At 36.7% G+C, this 17,942-nt stretch overlaps 1 protein-coding gene across 1 annotated transcript in view; it reads right to left on the bottom strand.

Annotated features, from left to right (window-relative positions):
* Positions 1 to 17,942, bottom strand: part of LOC129720923 (protein O-mannosyl-transferase Tmtc3) — a 555,673-nt gene that overhangs the window by 207,670 nt on the left and 330,061 nt on the right. The window contains exon 6 of the mRNA XM_055672830.1: positions 10,331 to 10,446. Within this exon, the coding sequence (XP_055528805.1) occupies positions 10,331 to 10,446 (116 nt within the window). The remainder of the gene's footprint in view (positions 1 to 10,330; positions 10,447 to 17,942) is intronic.

Raw genomic sequence — 17,942 nt, 5'->3', positions numbered from 1 at the left:
AAGTAAGAACGGACTTATTTAACCAGCCAATCAGAGAAAATCTAATATTGTAGTCAATGTAGATGGAGTCAACTTGATTGCGCAATTCAATCTCTCGGAATAGTGTATTTGTACAGCACATCAAGTTCGTCGTTGTGGAGCGACACAGGACCAATGAGTGTTGAAATTTCAAGATCAAGGATCGAACAGAATCACACAGTGCTCTATGAATCAGAGCTTCGTAGATCTTAGTGATGCAGCATAGAAGCGAAATTCCTCGCTAATTCACGTCGTTTATACGATTGCCGGACTTATGGACAGGTGTAGTAGATGCAGTTTTCCAAAGGCTAAGTAACATTCTCTCTAGCGAGAACGATTTAATATACAGGATATCGGAAGCGCAAGTGAGCGCGAACAGTGTTTTAGGAAGAGCGGAGGGATACTTCTGGTCCAGGACTCTGGGTTCGCCACAGAAGGCAGAATCACGAAAGGCAGAATCACGAAAGGCAGAATCATGAAAGGCAGAACTCTATGACCGTACACACAAAGCAGAATATTTCAAAAGGCAGAATTTCGAAGTGCACGAAAGGCAGAAACACTGGTAGCAAAACTTGACTCACGATAGCCAAGTGCGTGATGGAAAATTGGTGCGAATCTTGGTCACGGTATCAAAGCTGCTACTCTACTCTTATTGTTTAATATTATTTGGTAACCAGACATAAGAACTGGTCACAAGCAATGACCAGTTTTGATGGGGGCCTAATTATTAGATCCGAAACGCGCAAACTGGTTTGGCTCAGGTCCTTAAGACTTTTACGGCATCGCGGAGAATATTTTTTCGATGTTAGGTATAACTTACGGCTTGTTGGTTATAATTAACATAAAACAATTTATGCGGCGAAGACGCTTAATCGTGGGCAAGGAACCGAGGCGGCACAAAGCTGCCGTGGTTTCCGCGGTCCGAGTCGAACGCCGACCCGCCGTCGGAAGCGGCGGCCTCTCGCATACAAACAACTGATCTACTGGTTTTCTAGGATTATTCAAACAGGTTTTCTTTCCCTTAGTTAACTCCGAACGAGCGGTAGCGAGTAAGGACAGCATACACTTAAACAATAGAGTCGGCCAAAGGCCGCGACTGTGTGTTGTTAAAAAGAAAATAGAACATTTTTTGATTCTGCCATTCGTAATTCTGCCTTATGAAATATTCTGCCTTTCGTAATTCTGCTTTTCGTGATTCTGCCTTTTGATTTTCTGCCTTTCGTAGGAGACCCAGGACTCTTATTTGGATGGAGATTGGCAAGTCGTGTTACACGTTACCATCAACTCTGTTTGCCGCAGAAGGTGCAAATGTTTTCAGAGTCAGAACGGACATTTTACCAATCAAACAAGCAAATTTTCAAAAAATGAGCTTTATGAAATATTTTTAAAGAAAAAAATTTTTTTTTCTAGCGGTGAAATACTTTTTTCTTTTGGAAAGACAAAATTGTTATTTACAACTTTGCTGAAGACGTCACGGTGATCGAACAAACCCTTCTGGATCTATTAATCTATTTATAAGCATCTATAAAATTTCTACAAATTAGTCGTGGTTCAAAAAGAAACTTACTGATAACACTAAATGACATCTTCATCCCATAGGAACCATAGTTCGTTTGATTGTTATGATGTCTTCGACAAAGTTGTAGATATTTTCTTTCCAGGGAAATACATACACCGTAAGATAGAAAAAACATTTTCAGAAAAAACACACAGAAATATAATTATGAATTGAGAGTATTGCCTAAGCCTAGGCACAACTTAATAAAATATTTTTAGAGCCGAAACGGTTTGTTTGATCAAAACAGTGTTTTCAACAAAGTAGTTAATGCTATTTTTGTGCTTCCACACTGTGAAAAAACAAAAGTTTGAAGACAAAAAGAAATTTTTGAGGGTTTTAAATTTTTTTTTTATCTAGCTTCGAATAAATATCAACGAGTGGCTACAACAATGGGTAGTTTCCGTAAAGAAAAATTTCAGAAGTAATAAACTATCTCAAATATATTCAGTTTATAATCACATCTTTGGGTTTTTTTTATCTCAATCTGAATTTTTTGTTTACGGTGCATACATTTTCTTCAAGCACAAAATTGATTGTTTTTTAAACAAATATTGTTTGCGATAAATGGCTTTCCTGGAAAATAAAATTATTATCTATAATTTTGCTGAAGACATCACACTAGTCAATAATACGACTTCTCTCTAAAAATAGGTGTTATCAATTTTTTATAGGGGGGGATGTACTGCAATGGTTTAATTAGTTACTAATATTAATGCAGAATTTTTATTAAATGTTCTGTCACTAACGGTGACATATGAATGCTATTACATGCATTTTAAATTTTATCATATTAATACATTATAAGTAAAACAAAAAATCGAATTACATCTGCATATCACTGACTATAAAGTAAGCAAATCGTTGTAATTGGGGATTGCAACGACTTTCGTCGGAGCTCATTTTTAATTTGGTTTAACATATATTCTAATGTTTCCACATTAGTTGGCCTATGTAGTTCATTCGTGCTTAGCCAGACGTTCCAATGTCATTTTCAAAAGTTATAGCAAATAACATCGCTGGTCTGAGTTATTTTTTTTTTGTAAATTAACAGTTTGTTCTTGGGACAACTCCTGTTGATGAGAGGTTATAAACATTTTATATGTTCATTGCACTTTTTTTTGGATATTTTACGTTGACTCTTCTCAAAAATTGGTTGTGATTCAAAAAAAAAACTAATAGTTGAGCTATGACATCTCTAACCCATAGAATCATATGTGAAAAGTTTCAGCTAGATCAAAAACGGTCGATTAAAATGGACACCCAAGTAACAATTCTATAGCTACTTGGTTTTCTAACAGTTTAATCCCAGCAATGAATATTACCAACGGTTTAATGGCGGATAAACCCGTTGCCAATAAAGTTGTCTAGGCCCCAGGGATTTACCATATTTTTCTCTCATAATACAGGCATCCAACCTTTGCCGCACCTTACAACATATATATCATTGAACAAGGCTTATTGCGGCTACAATTGATACCAACTAATTACCAACCGCGCCATATTGATATTTTTGAAACTTTTTATGATTTTGGAACGAAAATCGAATCGTCGTCTGACTAACAAATAAATTGAACATCCAAAGTTTATTTTGATCTATCTCTGTATTGAAGAACACGGCTAGATTTTTTCTGAAAAGCTGAGCTGAAACAATCCAATTCATTTTTGCTAACAATGAAATCATTTTTGTAAGCCCGTACTATTTTGATGGCGCATAAATTTTAGGCGCCTATGTTCTCAAAATGCACGACAAAATTTCATGCGCATATGCTTGAGTGCTACAAAACCTACCAAAAACTCATCTTTAGGTGGGCCACCTGGCTGTAAAGCAAACTTATAGCGGTTATCAGGAGGTTCTGATAGTATTTCTAGTTTTAACAGCAGTTTTGCGAAATTGGTCATGAAAACCGCTAAAAGAAGGCAATACGACTTAAATTGTTACTTGGGCGTCCTTCTCTGTGGAATTGTGGATCTAGATACAGTCAAACCTCAATATAAGGCAAAATTATTTTTATTTTCGTTACGGTATATCGAAGCAATTTTTTTTTTTAATTTATGCAAGAATGTTAATGGTTACTCAAAGATGCGCGAAAACCTATTTTCCGTAACCTATCAGTATTTCTAAACCTTTCTTAAACCTTTCTTCGCCTTCTTTTTTCAAAGGCAAAAAAATATTTTTTTTTCAATTGATTCAAGAGATTACTCAAAGATGCGTCAAAACCACTTTCCCATCACCTATCTGTATTTTTGAACTATTCTCATGCCCATTTAGGACAATTTTCAACAAGCAAAATATTTTTTTCAATTGATGCAAGGCTTAATGATGGTTACTCAAAGATGCGCAAAAACCAACCAACCCATTTAGGGAAAATTTGAACAAGCAAAAACAAAATTGTTTAATTGATGCAGGACTGTGAATTGTTACTGAAGGATGCGTGAAAACCTATTGCCCATCACCTATCAGTATTTTTAAACCTTTCACATGTCCATTTAAGACAATTTTCGCATTGGTTTCATTGGTTTCAAAACAACAAGCATTTTTTGAAGCAATTTATAGGCCAAAAACAATTGCTGTATAATTTATTTTCAATTTCAATACTTCTTATGAAGTTACGTTATATCGAGTTACGTTATATCGAGGTTGAAGCTGCTCTTGTAAACTTTTTTAATGGATTTTCACTTATACATATGTACTTCTCTATGTTTGTGTGTGTGAAGTTATCTTGTTCAAATAACTATTTAACTTTAAGCTTTCCTTTCTATTAAGTTTTTTCGTTGTTTAATTTCTCATATTTTTTAGCTGAATTAATTTTCAGGTTGTTTCATGGAATTTTATTTCATTTCCCCAATAGTTTCCAGAGGCTTGATATTAATTTTTTTTATGCCAAATGACTTTAAAACGCATAAAACGTCGAGAATTGGTGTCATCTGGGAAATTTTTGTTATGTAAAAAACGACTCTCTGGGACTTTACGCTGCCTGCAGAAATGCATTTTGACGTAGAGCTACGTCCTACTTCAGTGGGGCTGCACGCCAAAAAATCAAGGATGGATTAAAACGACAGAATGCAAGATTTCAAATGGAAGGCGGAATTTGAAACATTTAGAATTTATCTAATGAAATTGATCGCTGATCTCTCGAAATAGCCTGTTTAATAATATACACTATAACTAGCATCGAATACATTGTGTTTCATTAGAGTGGTTCATTTATTCGACATAGAGTGGTTCATCATATTGTGTAAAAATGGGTATAAAATGAAAAAAATCACTTTTCACTGAATACCAATAGAAAAATTCCTGAAAATATAATATTTGTTATATCATTGTCGTTAAGGTGGCAATGTTGAATTGAAAAAAAAATACCATGTGAAATGACAAGATATTACAAAACAAATTTACAAAATGCATAGTGAAATATGTTGAACGAGAGTTTCATTATTTGTCCTACGTTACCTTTACGTACAACTTCTAGGGCTGTACCCAATCATCGTATGGAAAAAAAGTAACCAGAAAATTTCAAAAAGAAACCCTATACAAAATGTTCACCTACTAGAAAAAACATCCTGTGCAAAATTTCAGCTCAATCGGACTTAAATCGGGGTGGCACAAGGCGATTGAAATTGATGCCAAATGACTTAAAAACGTATGAAATGTCGAGAATTGGTGTCATCTGAAAAAAAAAAATTTTGCAGGCGTGGCCACGCAGTTTCGACGAAGAGAAACGAAACAAAATGCCTACGATACTACCGAGTGATTTTCATAAGCACCAAAAGAAAGTTTAAAGGTTAATTGTCTACACGCAGTCTTTTTATCGAGTTGAGCGTATATTTTTGCATTGAAGGCGTGGCCACGTAGTCTCGAGAAAGAGAAATGGAACAAAACATTTTGTTGAGTCAGAATATGTAGGCAGCGGAAATTATTCCGTCCATGTTATTGTTATCCGTGCTCGGGAATTTTGGCAATTGCGAGGAAAATGTATGAGAAAGTTTAACCTTGGAACTTTTCACCTTTTTTCACCATTAAGCAGTAAAGCAACAATGTTAAATATTATATCAAACAATCGTCTCACATTTTATCTATCCACCGACATATAACAATGAGTCGTTAGCTTGCTATAATCGTTTGAAATCTGACGCAACATTTGCCAGTTTAATTTCAATTTTACAAAATGTAATCTAGTATAGAAAACAAAGACGTAGTTCTACGTTAAAAATTAAAAAAAAGGGTTGTTTTCATGAGGAAGGTTTTGTTATTATCAGAAATATTAAGGAACACTTGCAAAAGCTCCACGGAGCTTTAGATTTTCAAGCAGCTTTAGTTTCCTATGTCTCTTGAAGTTCTTTTTTTAGCCAGTTTAACCAGTTGCGTCGTTAAAAGGCAAAATAAACAGTAGCAGACCGAGGTTGCTACCTTGAGGCACTTCCGATTTGTTTAAAACCGGTCATGAAACAAAACCGTCAATGTTGATGCAAAGTTCCCGCTCCGTTAAATAGGATTCCGAACCAAGACGTAAGTTGCGAAAAAACACCTAGGCGAGTCAGCTTGTGCAGAAGTATTTTTGGTCAATTTTATCAAAAGCCATTAATCTCTTTTCAAGAGATATGACGAATTCCGACGTGAAACTCAGCGAAATTGTTGATACTGATCGACCTGACAAATAGTCCCATCTAATCGATCTTTTTTCCTACCCGGGTTGTCATGACTGATTTTTTTTTTTCAAATACCATGAAATTCCGCTTGTTGCATTGACTGGTTGAAAATAGTATTCACTGGTTGCAGCATATTAAAATTGCAAGCAGACAATCGGAACCAGGTACACACTAACGCTTCAACGGCTACATCCAACACTAATAAAATTTAAAATGGTAACTAGGTTTACGGTCTCTTGATATCGTCCCGGTTCAGAACATACTCAAATGTATTCGGCCATTGTAAGTCCGTTGCCTGAAACCGAAAGTCATCATCTTGAACTTAAAAATGGTGTCTGGAATTGATTTCGGGACTCTGGGCATCTTTCTGAAATGGCAATCATGGATGCAAAATAGGGCGTTGGGAGTCAAATTTAGATCTCTGGGCATCATCGTGCTTCCGGAAGTGCTCATATTAGGTGGTTTTTAGATTGTTTTCCAGAAACTGAGCGTGTCTGTCTCGAACATCAAAATAGCGGCTGGCGTTGATTTCCGGCCTCTTGTTTTCAGCTCTGATTGGTTCAAATCTGCGTTTCTTTCAAGACTCTAAAATTTTTAACAGTATAATAGCATCATAAAATCACAAGTTTCCGCATTTTGGTTTACAATCGATTGTTGCTAAAATGATTCGAATCCGTCGAAAACTGATTGAGTTATTAGCATTTGAAATTGGACAATTTTCGAGACACTCTTGATGTTTTCGTTACTAGAAATGCTACCGTAAGACGTAATTATACGTCAAAATGAAATTTTTAGGAATCTTAACTTTAAAGATACATAATAATAGAATATTTTATATTCAAAGGCGTTACATTTAAAACGTAAACTCGAGAAAACAAATCGTGAGTAGCGCACACAGGAGGAGATTGAATTCCTATCGAGGAAAGATCCAAAGGCGCAATTTCAAGCGGTGAGAAAATATCTGTGCCATATCTTTCTCTGAGCTAAGCAAAATTATTTTTCTCAGAGTTTTTATTAGGAGGTCATGTATAAACATTGTAGTGGTAGAAAGGTTTAGTTTGAAATATAAGCATTTTGATTTTCGAATTTTTGGAAAAAAGATAATATTTACTTGTCGGAAAAAGGAATCTTTAATACGATACATAGTAATCCCCGGTGCGAAATGCTTCTCAAGTTGATAGTGATTGATTGAATAGCCTACACAGTGGTATCATTTTTCACTCTGTGCCAGCTGTACGAAGAAGATTTCTCAGAATGCAAAATTTCCACACTTCCACGCTGTTGTTAACTGAAAAGCTGTAGCCGAAAGAACGGCAAGCAGAAAGGAAAATATTCACATCATTGCACCGAAGCAATCTATTACCCACTTCCAAACGTTGGTTGAGGATGCTGTTGTTGTTGAAGGAAAACACACCCCTGCAGGTTCGTGTTCTGGGTGTATTCGCAGCTCGGTTGCTTTCAAAAGTAGCTTCGAACACAAATTGGCAACGCATTGCAGTACTAGTGGGGAGTGCAGATACGAAACATTTTTTTTTTCTCGAATGACGAGTGCTTGCTGCTTGTTCCAACGGTGGATAAAACACAAAAACTGCTGGCGCCTGACGCGTGTGTTTGTGTATGCTTGAAGCGATGGATTCGAGAGTTAGCTGAAAACAGGTTCATTCAACTGGATGCACTTTGAGATGGAAATAGGCTGCCCAGTTTGCTGCACCATCAGCTCCACGCACTGTGCAGCGTATTGAATTTTAATTAAACTCAGATTGCGACACAATCCCGGCAGTTGATATCGATAGGGACGTGTGTTCTTTGTGGTTTCATTTTGAGCCCATTCATTTGCATAGCGTCGGTGGCGGCGTCGCACGTTCATCGAGCTGTTTTTAAATTACTACATGGTCCATGGCCTGGAGTTTGCGGTGAGGTAGCCCTTACTGTAACCACTATTGCGATCCAGTAAATCCAGCTGTGAAAGGTCTGTGTGCCGAGGCTGGCTGACCGCGAGCGGTCGTAATTACCTTGAATTAATTTTACATTTCACAAACATGGTAGTAACCAGAAGCCACTGCAACTAAAATACTCACTGTGTATATTCTTCTCGGCTTACAAGTTACAGGAACCAGAGGCGTAGCTGGAGATTGCAGAGGCTAACCAAGAGGCTTCTGTTCGTGAACATGTTGTTGTACGTTGCGGAAACTGGAATATTGTTGATGGCTGAGGTTTGGACTGTGTCCGGCATGAGGCAACACAAATCATTTGATTAGATGCACGTTCTGCACCCGCCGGTGGCCACCACCACTTTTATCCGCGAGGGTGTGCGCCAAAACGGATTGTTTGTGTTTCATCAGTGGGGTTTGTTCACTAAGCGGCGTTACGATATATTGGGTTGGAATTGCACCACGCGAATGTTTTGGCCGTTCAGATAGTTCTGTTATTTTTCAAATGGGGAACGAAGTGAGAATAATTTAAGTTTTCCAATCATGCGGTCATTACCAAACAATGCTCATAAAGAGTGTAACACCAAGGAACGATTACGGATTTTTCGATTTATTCACGATTTTCATTAGTTCTAATTTTATTGAGATCATTTTTATTGCGTTTGTAGTTCCCAATTTTTGGTCTTTTAATCGTAGCTCGAATACCAAAAACAAATTGTGAGGAGCGATCGTTTATCTTTTTGAATGTTTAATAATTCAAGCTAAACCGCAATCATTAGAGTACAATGAAGAAATAATGGAGCTTCTCGGGGAACAACTATTCATGAGACTAAACGAATTACTTTAAAGCTCGATTCAATAAATCTGAGATACTGCGAATTTAGTTGTATTTGATTGCAACTCAAGCTGCTTCCGTTGCCCATCTTTAAAAGATTCTCACAAGCAGTGTTGCCATTTTTTAAAAAATCAGGAAAAGGCCAAAAAAAAAAATCTGGAAAAAATCTGGAAGTCATTTCGTGGGGTGAAAGGTAAAGTCTTCGGATAAAAGTTTTGGGGTACGTGAAATTTGAGGTGACAAAATTGCAAAATTTCGCGCCAAATTTGAAGTGATGACCTTTTTGCGGAAAAGAGAAAATAAAATCTGGATAAAATCTGGATCATTCATGGAAAATCTGGATAATCGGACATCAAATCTGTCTAACTGGATACATGTTCAAAAATCTGGATAATCCAGCTAAATCTGGATACCTGGCAACGCTGCTCACAAGCAAACCCCCTGCAGTCCTCCTAGGTTACTCAAATCACCGACTGTTGTTTCTCTCAACATCATCCGGTGCTCCTCGTGTTCAAAACCCTGCAAAGCCAGAATTCAATCTCAGCTGGTTCTGGCTGACCGAATCGGGTGGAAAATCCGCACGCCGAATGCAAACACACAAAGTAGAGGAGCACACAAAGATGACCGCGCTTAGGTTGTTTGTGATTAAAATTCCTCCGGGAGCGATCGCCGCTACCACCACTAAGGGTGAAACGTTGGCGGCTGGTTTCCGGCCTTGGTGGCTCTGAAAGCTGGCCGGTATGGAAATGAAAATGTTTCTGTTTTCTTTTGCTCCGATGCCGCCGCTCTCCGACACGCGATCAGATTGCGCTGAATGAAAAGAGTAAGAAAACTAAAACAGGTCCTTAGAGGTTGGCATTCAGTTATTTTTTTTTTTGCTTTCACTATACTCTTCTGGTGTGGTATTTCCGTGTCGGCTACAAGGACGTAGCGAGACTGAACCAAAAGCCGTTGGAATCATGCGGTTTTTTCTGCCTGAAGTTCCACGGTGGTGGCGATGACCTAAATTCCCGTCGGCGTTGGTGCTGCCCAGCGCAGCTTGAAAGCAATCCCGCATGAGGGAGCAAAAGCGAGAGAAATGCTGACATTTGCTGCCGCGTGTTGCTTTTTGCATGCCTTTTTTCTGCTTGTTCGAGCGGATAAATGATTAAGATGAATCTCTTAATTTCGTTTGTTTTTGTGCTATACGTGGTACGTAACGAGGGAACGAACGTCGTTCACGGGCAGGAAAAACAAACGTGACTCTCATTAAGTATTTTTCGGAAAACATTTCAACCGCCTTTGGCTTTCAAAAAAAAGTACGAAGATGTTCAGTAAATCTAATACTACGGTTTCACATACCTTTTGGGCAACAAAAATCTCGTAGATTGCACAGACGCCTGTGATGGTGATGCCCTGCTCTTTGCAGAGCATCGCCGTGGTGACGAAGAGCATCGCCACGGAAAGATAACGCCAACCTGGAATGAAAAGAATAAAAAAATATTGCTGAATTATAAGAATATTTGGCAGATCGAATATCAAATAGAAACATTGTCGAGAAAACCACCAACCCCAGCGAGTGTGCTTTGAATTTTATTTATTTATTTATTTTCTAACACTGCAAAAACGTCTCAAATAACCTGATTTACGAAAGCCGAACTGGCAGCCGCCATCGTTTCAGTGCGCAACTTCCCCGAAGCATGTTATGTATTCAATTAGCTTAAAACAATGTGCCCGACTTTCCACTCGCCATCTGCAAGGATAACGCAGGAACGACTCGGGAGACAATCAGTACTACACGGCTCTATGGATATATTGCTCCACGAGTGGGGGGCGACAGAGCCAAAGCAGCTGACTAAAAGCTTTTTGACATCAACATCGACCTCCTTTGGTGGCACACGAATTGTGCCCCGGTAGACACGAATCCGGCAGCGCAATGGAGTGTAAAGACGAGTCTTAAATTACCACCCCCGCTCCCTCTCCTCTCCCTCTTTCTAGCTTTAATATTAAATCGTCCGTTTGAGCCAGAGGCAAATGTTTACCAGTTTGCCGCTTCAAGACGAACAATCTAGTGCTAAAAAAATTAAAAACAACCTGAAAACATGAGTCCGAGCGAAATGATATTAACCACAAATTTGAGCTTTGAGCATAATTGAATGTTCAGTGAAATCATTTTTAAAGACAATAAATTTTTTGTCGACTTTTATTAAAAGGTTTGAATCTTACTAAAATTTTGGCCATTTATCCAATTACTTTCGCATGTTTACTCTCAGGTTTCTTATAAATTCTTCCTTAATCAGATTTGAAATGAATTTCAATCTCATTTTTCGATATTGTGCCTGTCGTAGTTTTCAAATCCGCACCAAGAATTTCACTCAAAAAAAAAAAAAAAAGAATTAATTCTATTTCCACAGAAGCCAAAAGCCCAAATAATGTTGGTCTGATCAAGACTGTTTATTAGGATTGATGTATAATCTAAATCTTACTCTAAAAATAAATCTTCTAACAACTTTGCAATGTACGCTTTCCAACTGATATTAGAATGAATGTTTTTTTTTATTTTTCTGACAAGTAAACAGTGTTTTTTATACGTTTCCTGGTTTCCTGGTAAAATCTTTCAATTTGAATGATTTTGATGCACCGTTCGCAGCGGAATGCTAAAGTTAAATGAGCCGGTGTTGTAGCAAAAAACCATACAAACATAAAATCGTCGCATGCTGCGTTGCAGCAAGTTTGCCTGCTACTGGTCGATCCGGCTTTCAGTAAATCATCCTACAGAGAGCGGATGAACAATGAAGACTAAATTCTTGTTTGCTAGCTATGTGACTAATAACAGTTATGCTTTCGGTGGGTGAGTCGTTGTGCACACGAGCGAACAAAGCTACAACAACAAAAACAAATCGTTTAAAAAGTCAAATCGTTTTTATGATTTAGTGTCGACTGTTGGGGAAGTGCTTGGATTCCACCATTGCGGGTAATCAACTGGTTGAACTATAATCAATTTCGCTTTGAATTTTTACCTCTTCGCTATGAACAAATGATACAAAAATTGATTTCCAAACAAACCATGAGTTTTTCAACACGAAATATACTTTCGAACTGATATTAGAAATGAATATTTGTTTCATGTTTCCAATAAGTAAACAGTGTTTCTATACGTTTTCAGGCATACGGAAATTTTTCAGGTATGATATATCGTTAGTTGAATTCAAAACTGGCACAACTCAGAAATATAAGTATATGTGCCTTTATTGCACAAATCTAAAATATCCCTAAAAAGACAGAAAAATGAGGTTGCAATTCTTATAACTTGCTTATTACATGCACATGATACACCCAAACAAGTTAATATGTAAATATGGGAAATCCTAAAATTGGATTTTTTTTCACGAAAATGAAAAAAGAAATTTTTGACGCAAATTTTAAAACGCGTTTTTCTCGAAACCATCAATTTTGAGCTGTGCCAGTATTGAATTCAACTGACTATATTTTATTTTCTCAAACTTTTACCCTCCAGTGCCCAAGTTAATTTCCAGACGGACTTCGAAAAAATCACCACAAGTTTTTATAAACATTTTTTAAGTGTTGATTTCATTTGAAGACCATCTAAAGGCGGCACTGGGCATAGAAGGTTAAAAGCGACGGAAAATTTTTCTCATAAAATGCACAAAAAACTACGTTCCTCGCGCCAAAAATACACATTTTTATGCGAAAAAAATTATAAAAAACCATGTATTTTCTTTGAATACAGAAATCTTTTGCTAGGTCAGCATTTGTATATAGTCGCCCCTCTGCTCTAGCTTGGAGGGGTAGTGTTGCGTGTGGCCTGTGCCAGCATGTTTTCTATCAAGACGTCAGAACCATAAGAGTTGATTTCTACCCATACCTAATAGTAAACTACCATGGATGTTCTCTAAGCGTTTTTTAGAAGGTATGGTGTACTTTGACGTAAAGGTGCTGAAATTTTATCAAATAATCAATATTATAGAATAAAATAAAATAAAAAAATTTACCATATGTTTTTTTATATTAGGGATATTGAGAAATGGCGATTGAACGTTTTTTTTCTTCAATATTGCGTGATGTAGTACAATAATACCTCCAAAAACATCTGCTAACGTTGAATCGTTTTCCACCACCTACGAATTCGCAACGGTAATGTACTAGTAGCTCCCCTTCGAAAAGTATATTGTTCGATTATGGTCGAGTCATGCAAATCCAAAATTTCGTTTATATTGATTTCAGAATCCTCGTAGCTATGTATGATCTACTAGTTACGGACAAACATACGGTGGCAAAGATTCTGATAGACTTGCAGGGTAAGCTTCGTCATCCGGGTCATCATCTTCGACCAGTACGCAGTCACAGTTGGAACCGCAAACAACCTATTTAATTTTCATTCTGAAATATACCAGATAACTGTCGTAGAGAACTTGAACTAGTTTAAATTCCTCACATACATTTCATACCTTCATTGCATCTGTTAGTAACCAACCGCAAAATTTAGTTGACTGGGCTAACAAATTCGAATCATTCGGAAACTGATCATAGAAGAAAACGTGTTGGTGGGTTTTCTTAACCCTGTCAAATTGTCTCACATTTTCAACACAAAATTCCCAGCGTTTTAAGTGTAGTTTAGTTTTTCTTTTCAAATCAACGGAACACATAACTGTTTTAAATTAAACTGATAAATAACAATCGAAATTACAACCATCACAAGCATAAAGATTTTCTTTCAATAGGACTATCAATAGAGGAACCCTTGCTTATTGGACTGAAATAATTGCTCTTTTTTTCGTACAAACAAGCAACGTAAGACAAAGCAAACAATTGAACTGTCATTGAGCTGGCGCCACTCAGGTTATTACGAACTTCGAATCATTCAAAAACGTTTCGTGTAAGCAAACGTTGACCTACTGAGACGGGAATAATTTATTTTTTGACGCTGATATAGAAAATATCACAGCACGCAGTTGGTATCTAATCATGAAGTCTGTGCCAGGAGTGCTTTAACGTGGTTGGCTCATTATTTGTGAAAATTCGACTTTGAAAATTTCCAATAATTATTATTTTTATCACAAAATTATTCATCATTTTATCAATCTGACGACATATAGATTGCACTGGTCAACACAGTTGCATTCCAAAAGCTTAAACCAAGAAAAATGGAAGAATATATATTTTTTCAACCAATCCTGTGAATTTTAGTGTCAGCCATTACCAAAACGCGTTGATTAAACATGTAAAAAATCGAGACCGAACACAAGCCACAGATTGGAAGATCGAATGAAAATAACAAATAATGGTGAGAAATCCATACAGAAACGCAAAATGAACAAGTGTTTTTGTAACATATTAAACAGGTCGACAAAAACTAAAAAATGCTTCAAAACTAGAACTGAAAAGAATTCAAAAATTATATCTTCATAAGCTCCTTATGAATTTTGGTGCTCCTAGTTAAGTCGAAAGTGCGCAAAGTTTCCAAATGACGTTGGCTCGTAAGCAACCGTAGAAACGACGAACCCAGCGGGGAATTACTCTGCGGTCCTTTGACGCACTTCTAACCAAAATAGGGCTATAATCTTTCTTTTCTTTTCCAGTTTGAACTCTGGGTCCAAATTTGTGTTGATCAATGCTTATCACAAAATTTAATTATAGAAACCAGTAGCAAACAACACCAAAAAATTAAAAACACACAAGAATATGTAAAAATTCAGTCATAATAATGTGACCAAAACATGTAAACCCACAAATAATGACATAAAAAAATGAAGAGGTAGAAAAGTATTGAACAATAGATATCAACAAAAGAAAAAAATAGTTGGAAATTGTTGATAACGCACGACAGCCTGCTTTATGCCAATGTATTTTTTGCAATAGGTTTAGAAATACACTGGATTTCTATGATGATTTTCTTTCAGCTTCAGCAGAGTTTGTTTTCAATATTTGTTGTTTTAAAACTTTATCAACGGTGCAAGAAACTGTTTTGGTCGCTTTAATGAAATTTAAAAGAATTGAGCAACATTGCGTTATTTATGTGTATCCTTCTCGTAATTCAAGACTAAAAGTTGCTTAGTAGTTTCCTGCAATCTAGTTCCAACTGTATATTTTAGGACGCTTTTAAATAACGATAATGTCACATGATATTACGTATTGTTGTTTCACAGATGTTTGATTTTAGGGAAAGCAACCTTGTGATGAAAATGTATAGCAACATCGTGTTCAATAATATATTTGTTAAAAATCCACGCAGTAATTCAGCCATATTTAATATAAAGTAATAGATACATGGTTATTGTTGGAAATATTTTTCGGTATCTTATATTTCGCATTTAAAACACTGCATATTCACAGAGCATGGTTTTCTGAACGATCTTTGTTTATACTTTGAACTTCGATATAATGAACTTTGATTATAATTTGGCGAGTTTGAATCATAAAATTTAATTTGAAGCGCTTCATAAGAGGCGCGTGAATGATTACGAAGTAAAAACATTTTCTGCACGGTAAATTTTCAATCGCAAAAAAAAAATGCGTAACTATCAGGAGTGAAAGTAGAGAATGAATTTGAATGATCCAGATTTTCTTTAATATGTGAAGTCATATGAATCTTCGCGACACAACCACCGAAGAGCAATAAGAGTACAGGAAAACAAAATTAAATTTTGGTTCTCCTCTCTTTTCCTCCTATGCTGCAGCGGTAATCGATGCTGATGATGATTTCACAAAGCACTGATAGTTGCATATAGGCTCCACCTCTTGCGCTTTTTCGGCCACATACAAGTTGAATAAAAGTAACGGATGCGAATTAATACAATCTGTGAATGTGACATTGGGAGTTGCATTTGCTTCATTGCAACAATGTGTGCTGCTTGGGAAACAAGACATAATAATCGTACATACACGCTACCTGTACACTCACAGCTATTAGCAGTGGCCAAGCGGCAAACGCGACGCGACATATCCGGGCGAAATACTAACATGTCCGGACATGTTCAGGAATGCTGTGTTGTACTGCGGTTCGTCTGCTGTGGAACGCGTCAAGCTGAGTCTTGCTGCACTAAAATCAGCTGCTGCTCTGCCGGACACGGATCCAGTTTGCAGTAAGAGTCAACCTATTGCTGCAGTAGTCCTATTGCTGCAGTAATCGATTATACAAAGAAGACTAAAATTATGCATGCTAGTTTTTATCGTGACTACTGAGAGTCACATTTTCGACAGGCGAGTCTATGTGGACTAAAGTGAATAAAACAACAACAAATAAAGTCAAATCCTCTCATACCTTGTTCAACTTTTGATTGAGTTGTAATCTTGATTATAATGAGAAATTTAATAAATTGACGGAATAAAAATTCAGCAAATCACAGAACGAGAATAAAAAATGTATGTATATATATATATTAGGGTGGGGAAAAATGATCGATTTTCCAGAGCCAAGTTTTTTTCGTTCCTTTTGGGGTCCCATACAACCCCAAACTTACTTGAAGTCGATTGGTTTTGTCTCCACTTGGCACATTGCATTTTAAATTTGTATGAAAATTCATATGGGAAAACCTACTTTTTTGCATTTACCTTTCTAGAGAGCTCAATAATGCTCTAATAATGCACTACATTTTGTTAAAGTATAGTATTTTAGATGCCTAACAACTTTGCAAAAGACACTGAAGAGCTAGAATGTCCCCAAGAAGAGCCATAGCTGTTCAAAGTTGAGTATGTCGATTTAAATGCAAAAAATCTTGTTTTCTGCCAACATTACCAATGTACCGGCGTCAGTTGGATTCCCATCAGAAGTAACCTGTCGTAACGAGTTTGTACACTCAGCTGGATCAAGCAAACAAGTTTAGGTCTATATTCTAGGCGTAAATAGAATCTACAACGTATTTCAGAGGTTACTTCTGATGGAAATCTGACTAACGCCGGTACACTGGCAGTGTTGGCAGAAAAAATGATTTGCAACATAAATTTCGACATACTCAACTTTGAACAGCTCTAGTATTTTTTTAGCACACTCCAGCTCTTTAGTGTCTTCGGCCAAGTTGTTAGGCATCAAAAAACCTACCATATGAAGTCATGAAACCTATGATTTGAGCCATTTTGAGCTCTTTGGAATGGAAAATGCAAAAAAGTTGGTTTTTCCATACAAATCTCCTATGAATTTAAAATGCAATGCGCCAAGCGGAGACAAAACCAATCGATTTCCAATAAATTCAGGATTGTTAAGGGCCCCAAATAGAACAAAAAAAAAACTCGGTTCTGGCTTTCTGCTAACAAATTTCGTTTTTTCCATATAACGATTCCCCACCCTAATATATGTATATGTAGCGAACGTGTAACAATTGTACAAATCTGAATACCTTCACATATTTTAAATAGACTAACTCTGCTATGGTTATGCTTTCTTTGTATGAATGTGTGCAATCATAAGTCTTTGAGCTATGGATAACCCTAGAACACGTACGCGGATTTCTTAAAAGTTGTAGATATTAACAAATTGTCCAGATTTTTTGTAAGTTTTTTTTTAATACGATCAGATTTATTTCTAATGGCAAACAGTTTTCAAGCCGCTCCAGATTTCTTCCTGCAACCATTTTTATGCAATCGTTGAGACATGCCAATGAAATTCTGCATTTAAAATTATCAATATCCTGTTGGATCATATAATATTAACATTGTGCTTGTAAACCATAAATCTTGCGATAAAGGGTTCCATAAGACACATGAAACGACGCCTCGATGTTTTCGGTTATTTAATTTGTACTCCACAGATGTTGCCGTAAGACGTAATGCTACGCAAAAAAAAATACAAAATAATTGAACAAACAAACCAAGATATACCAATAATAGATTGAAAATCATTTTCGATCGATCTGTAGGAATACCGAGTGATAGATATTTGCATTGAGATAAGAAAAAGTTCGCTGATTCAAGCGCTTTAGTTTACGTATTACCGTTGCTCTTACGCATGCTTTTCATG

This window comes from Wyeomyia smithii, chromosome 2 (genome assembly GCF_029784165.1).
Source record: "Wyeomyia smithii strain HCP4-BCI-WySm-NY-G18 chromosome 2, ASM2978416v1, whole genome shotgun sequence".
Taxonomy (NCBI): domain Eukaryota; kingdom Metazoa; phylum Arthropoda; class Insecta; order Diptera; family Culicidae; genus Wyeomyia; species Wyeomyia smithii.
This window is presented reverse-complemented; position numbering and strand designations above follow the sequence as displayed.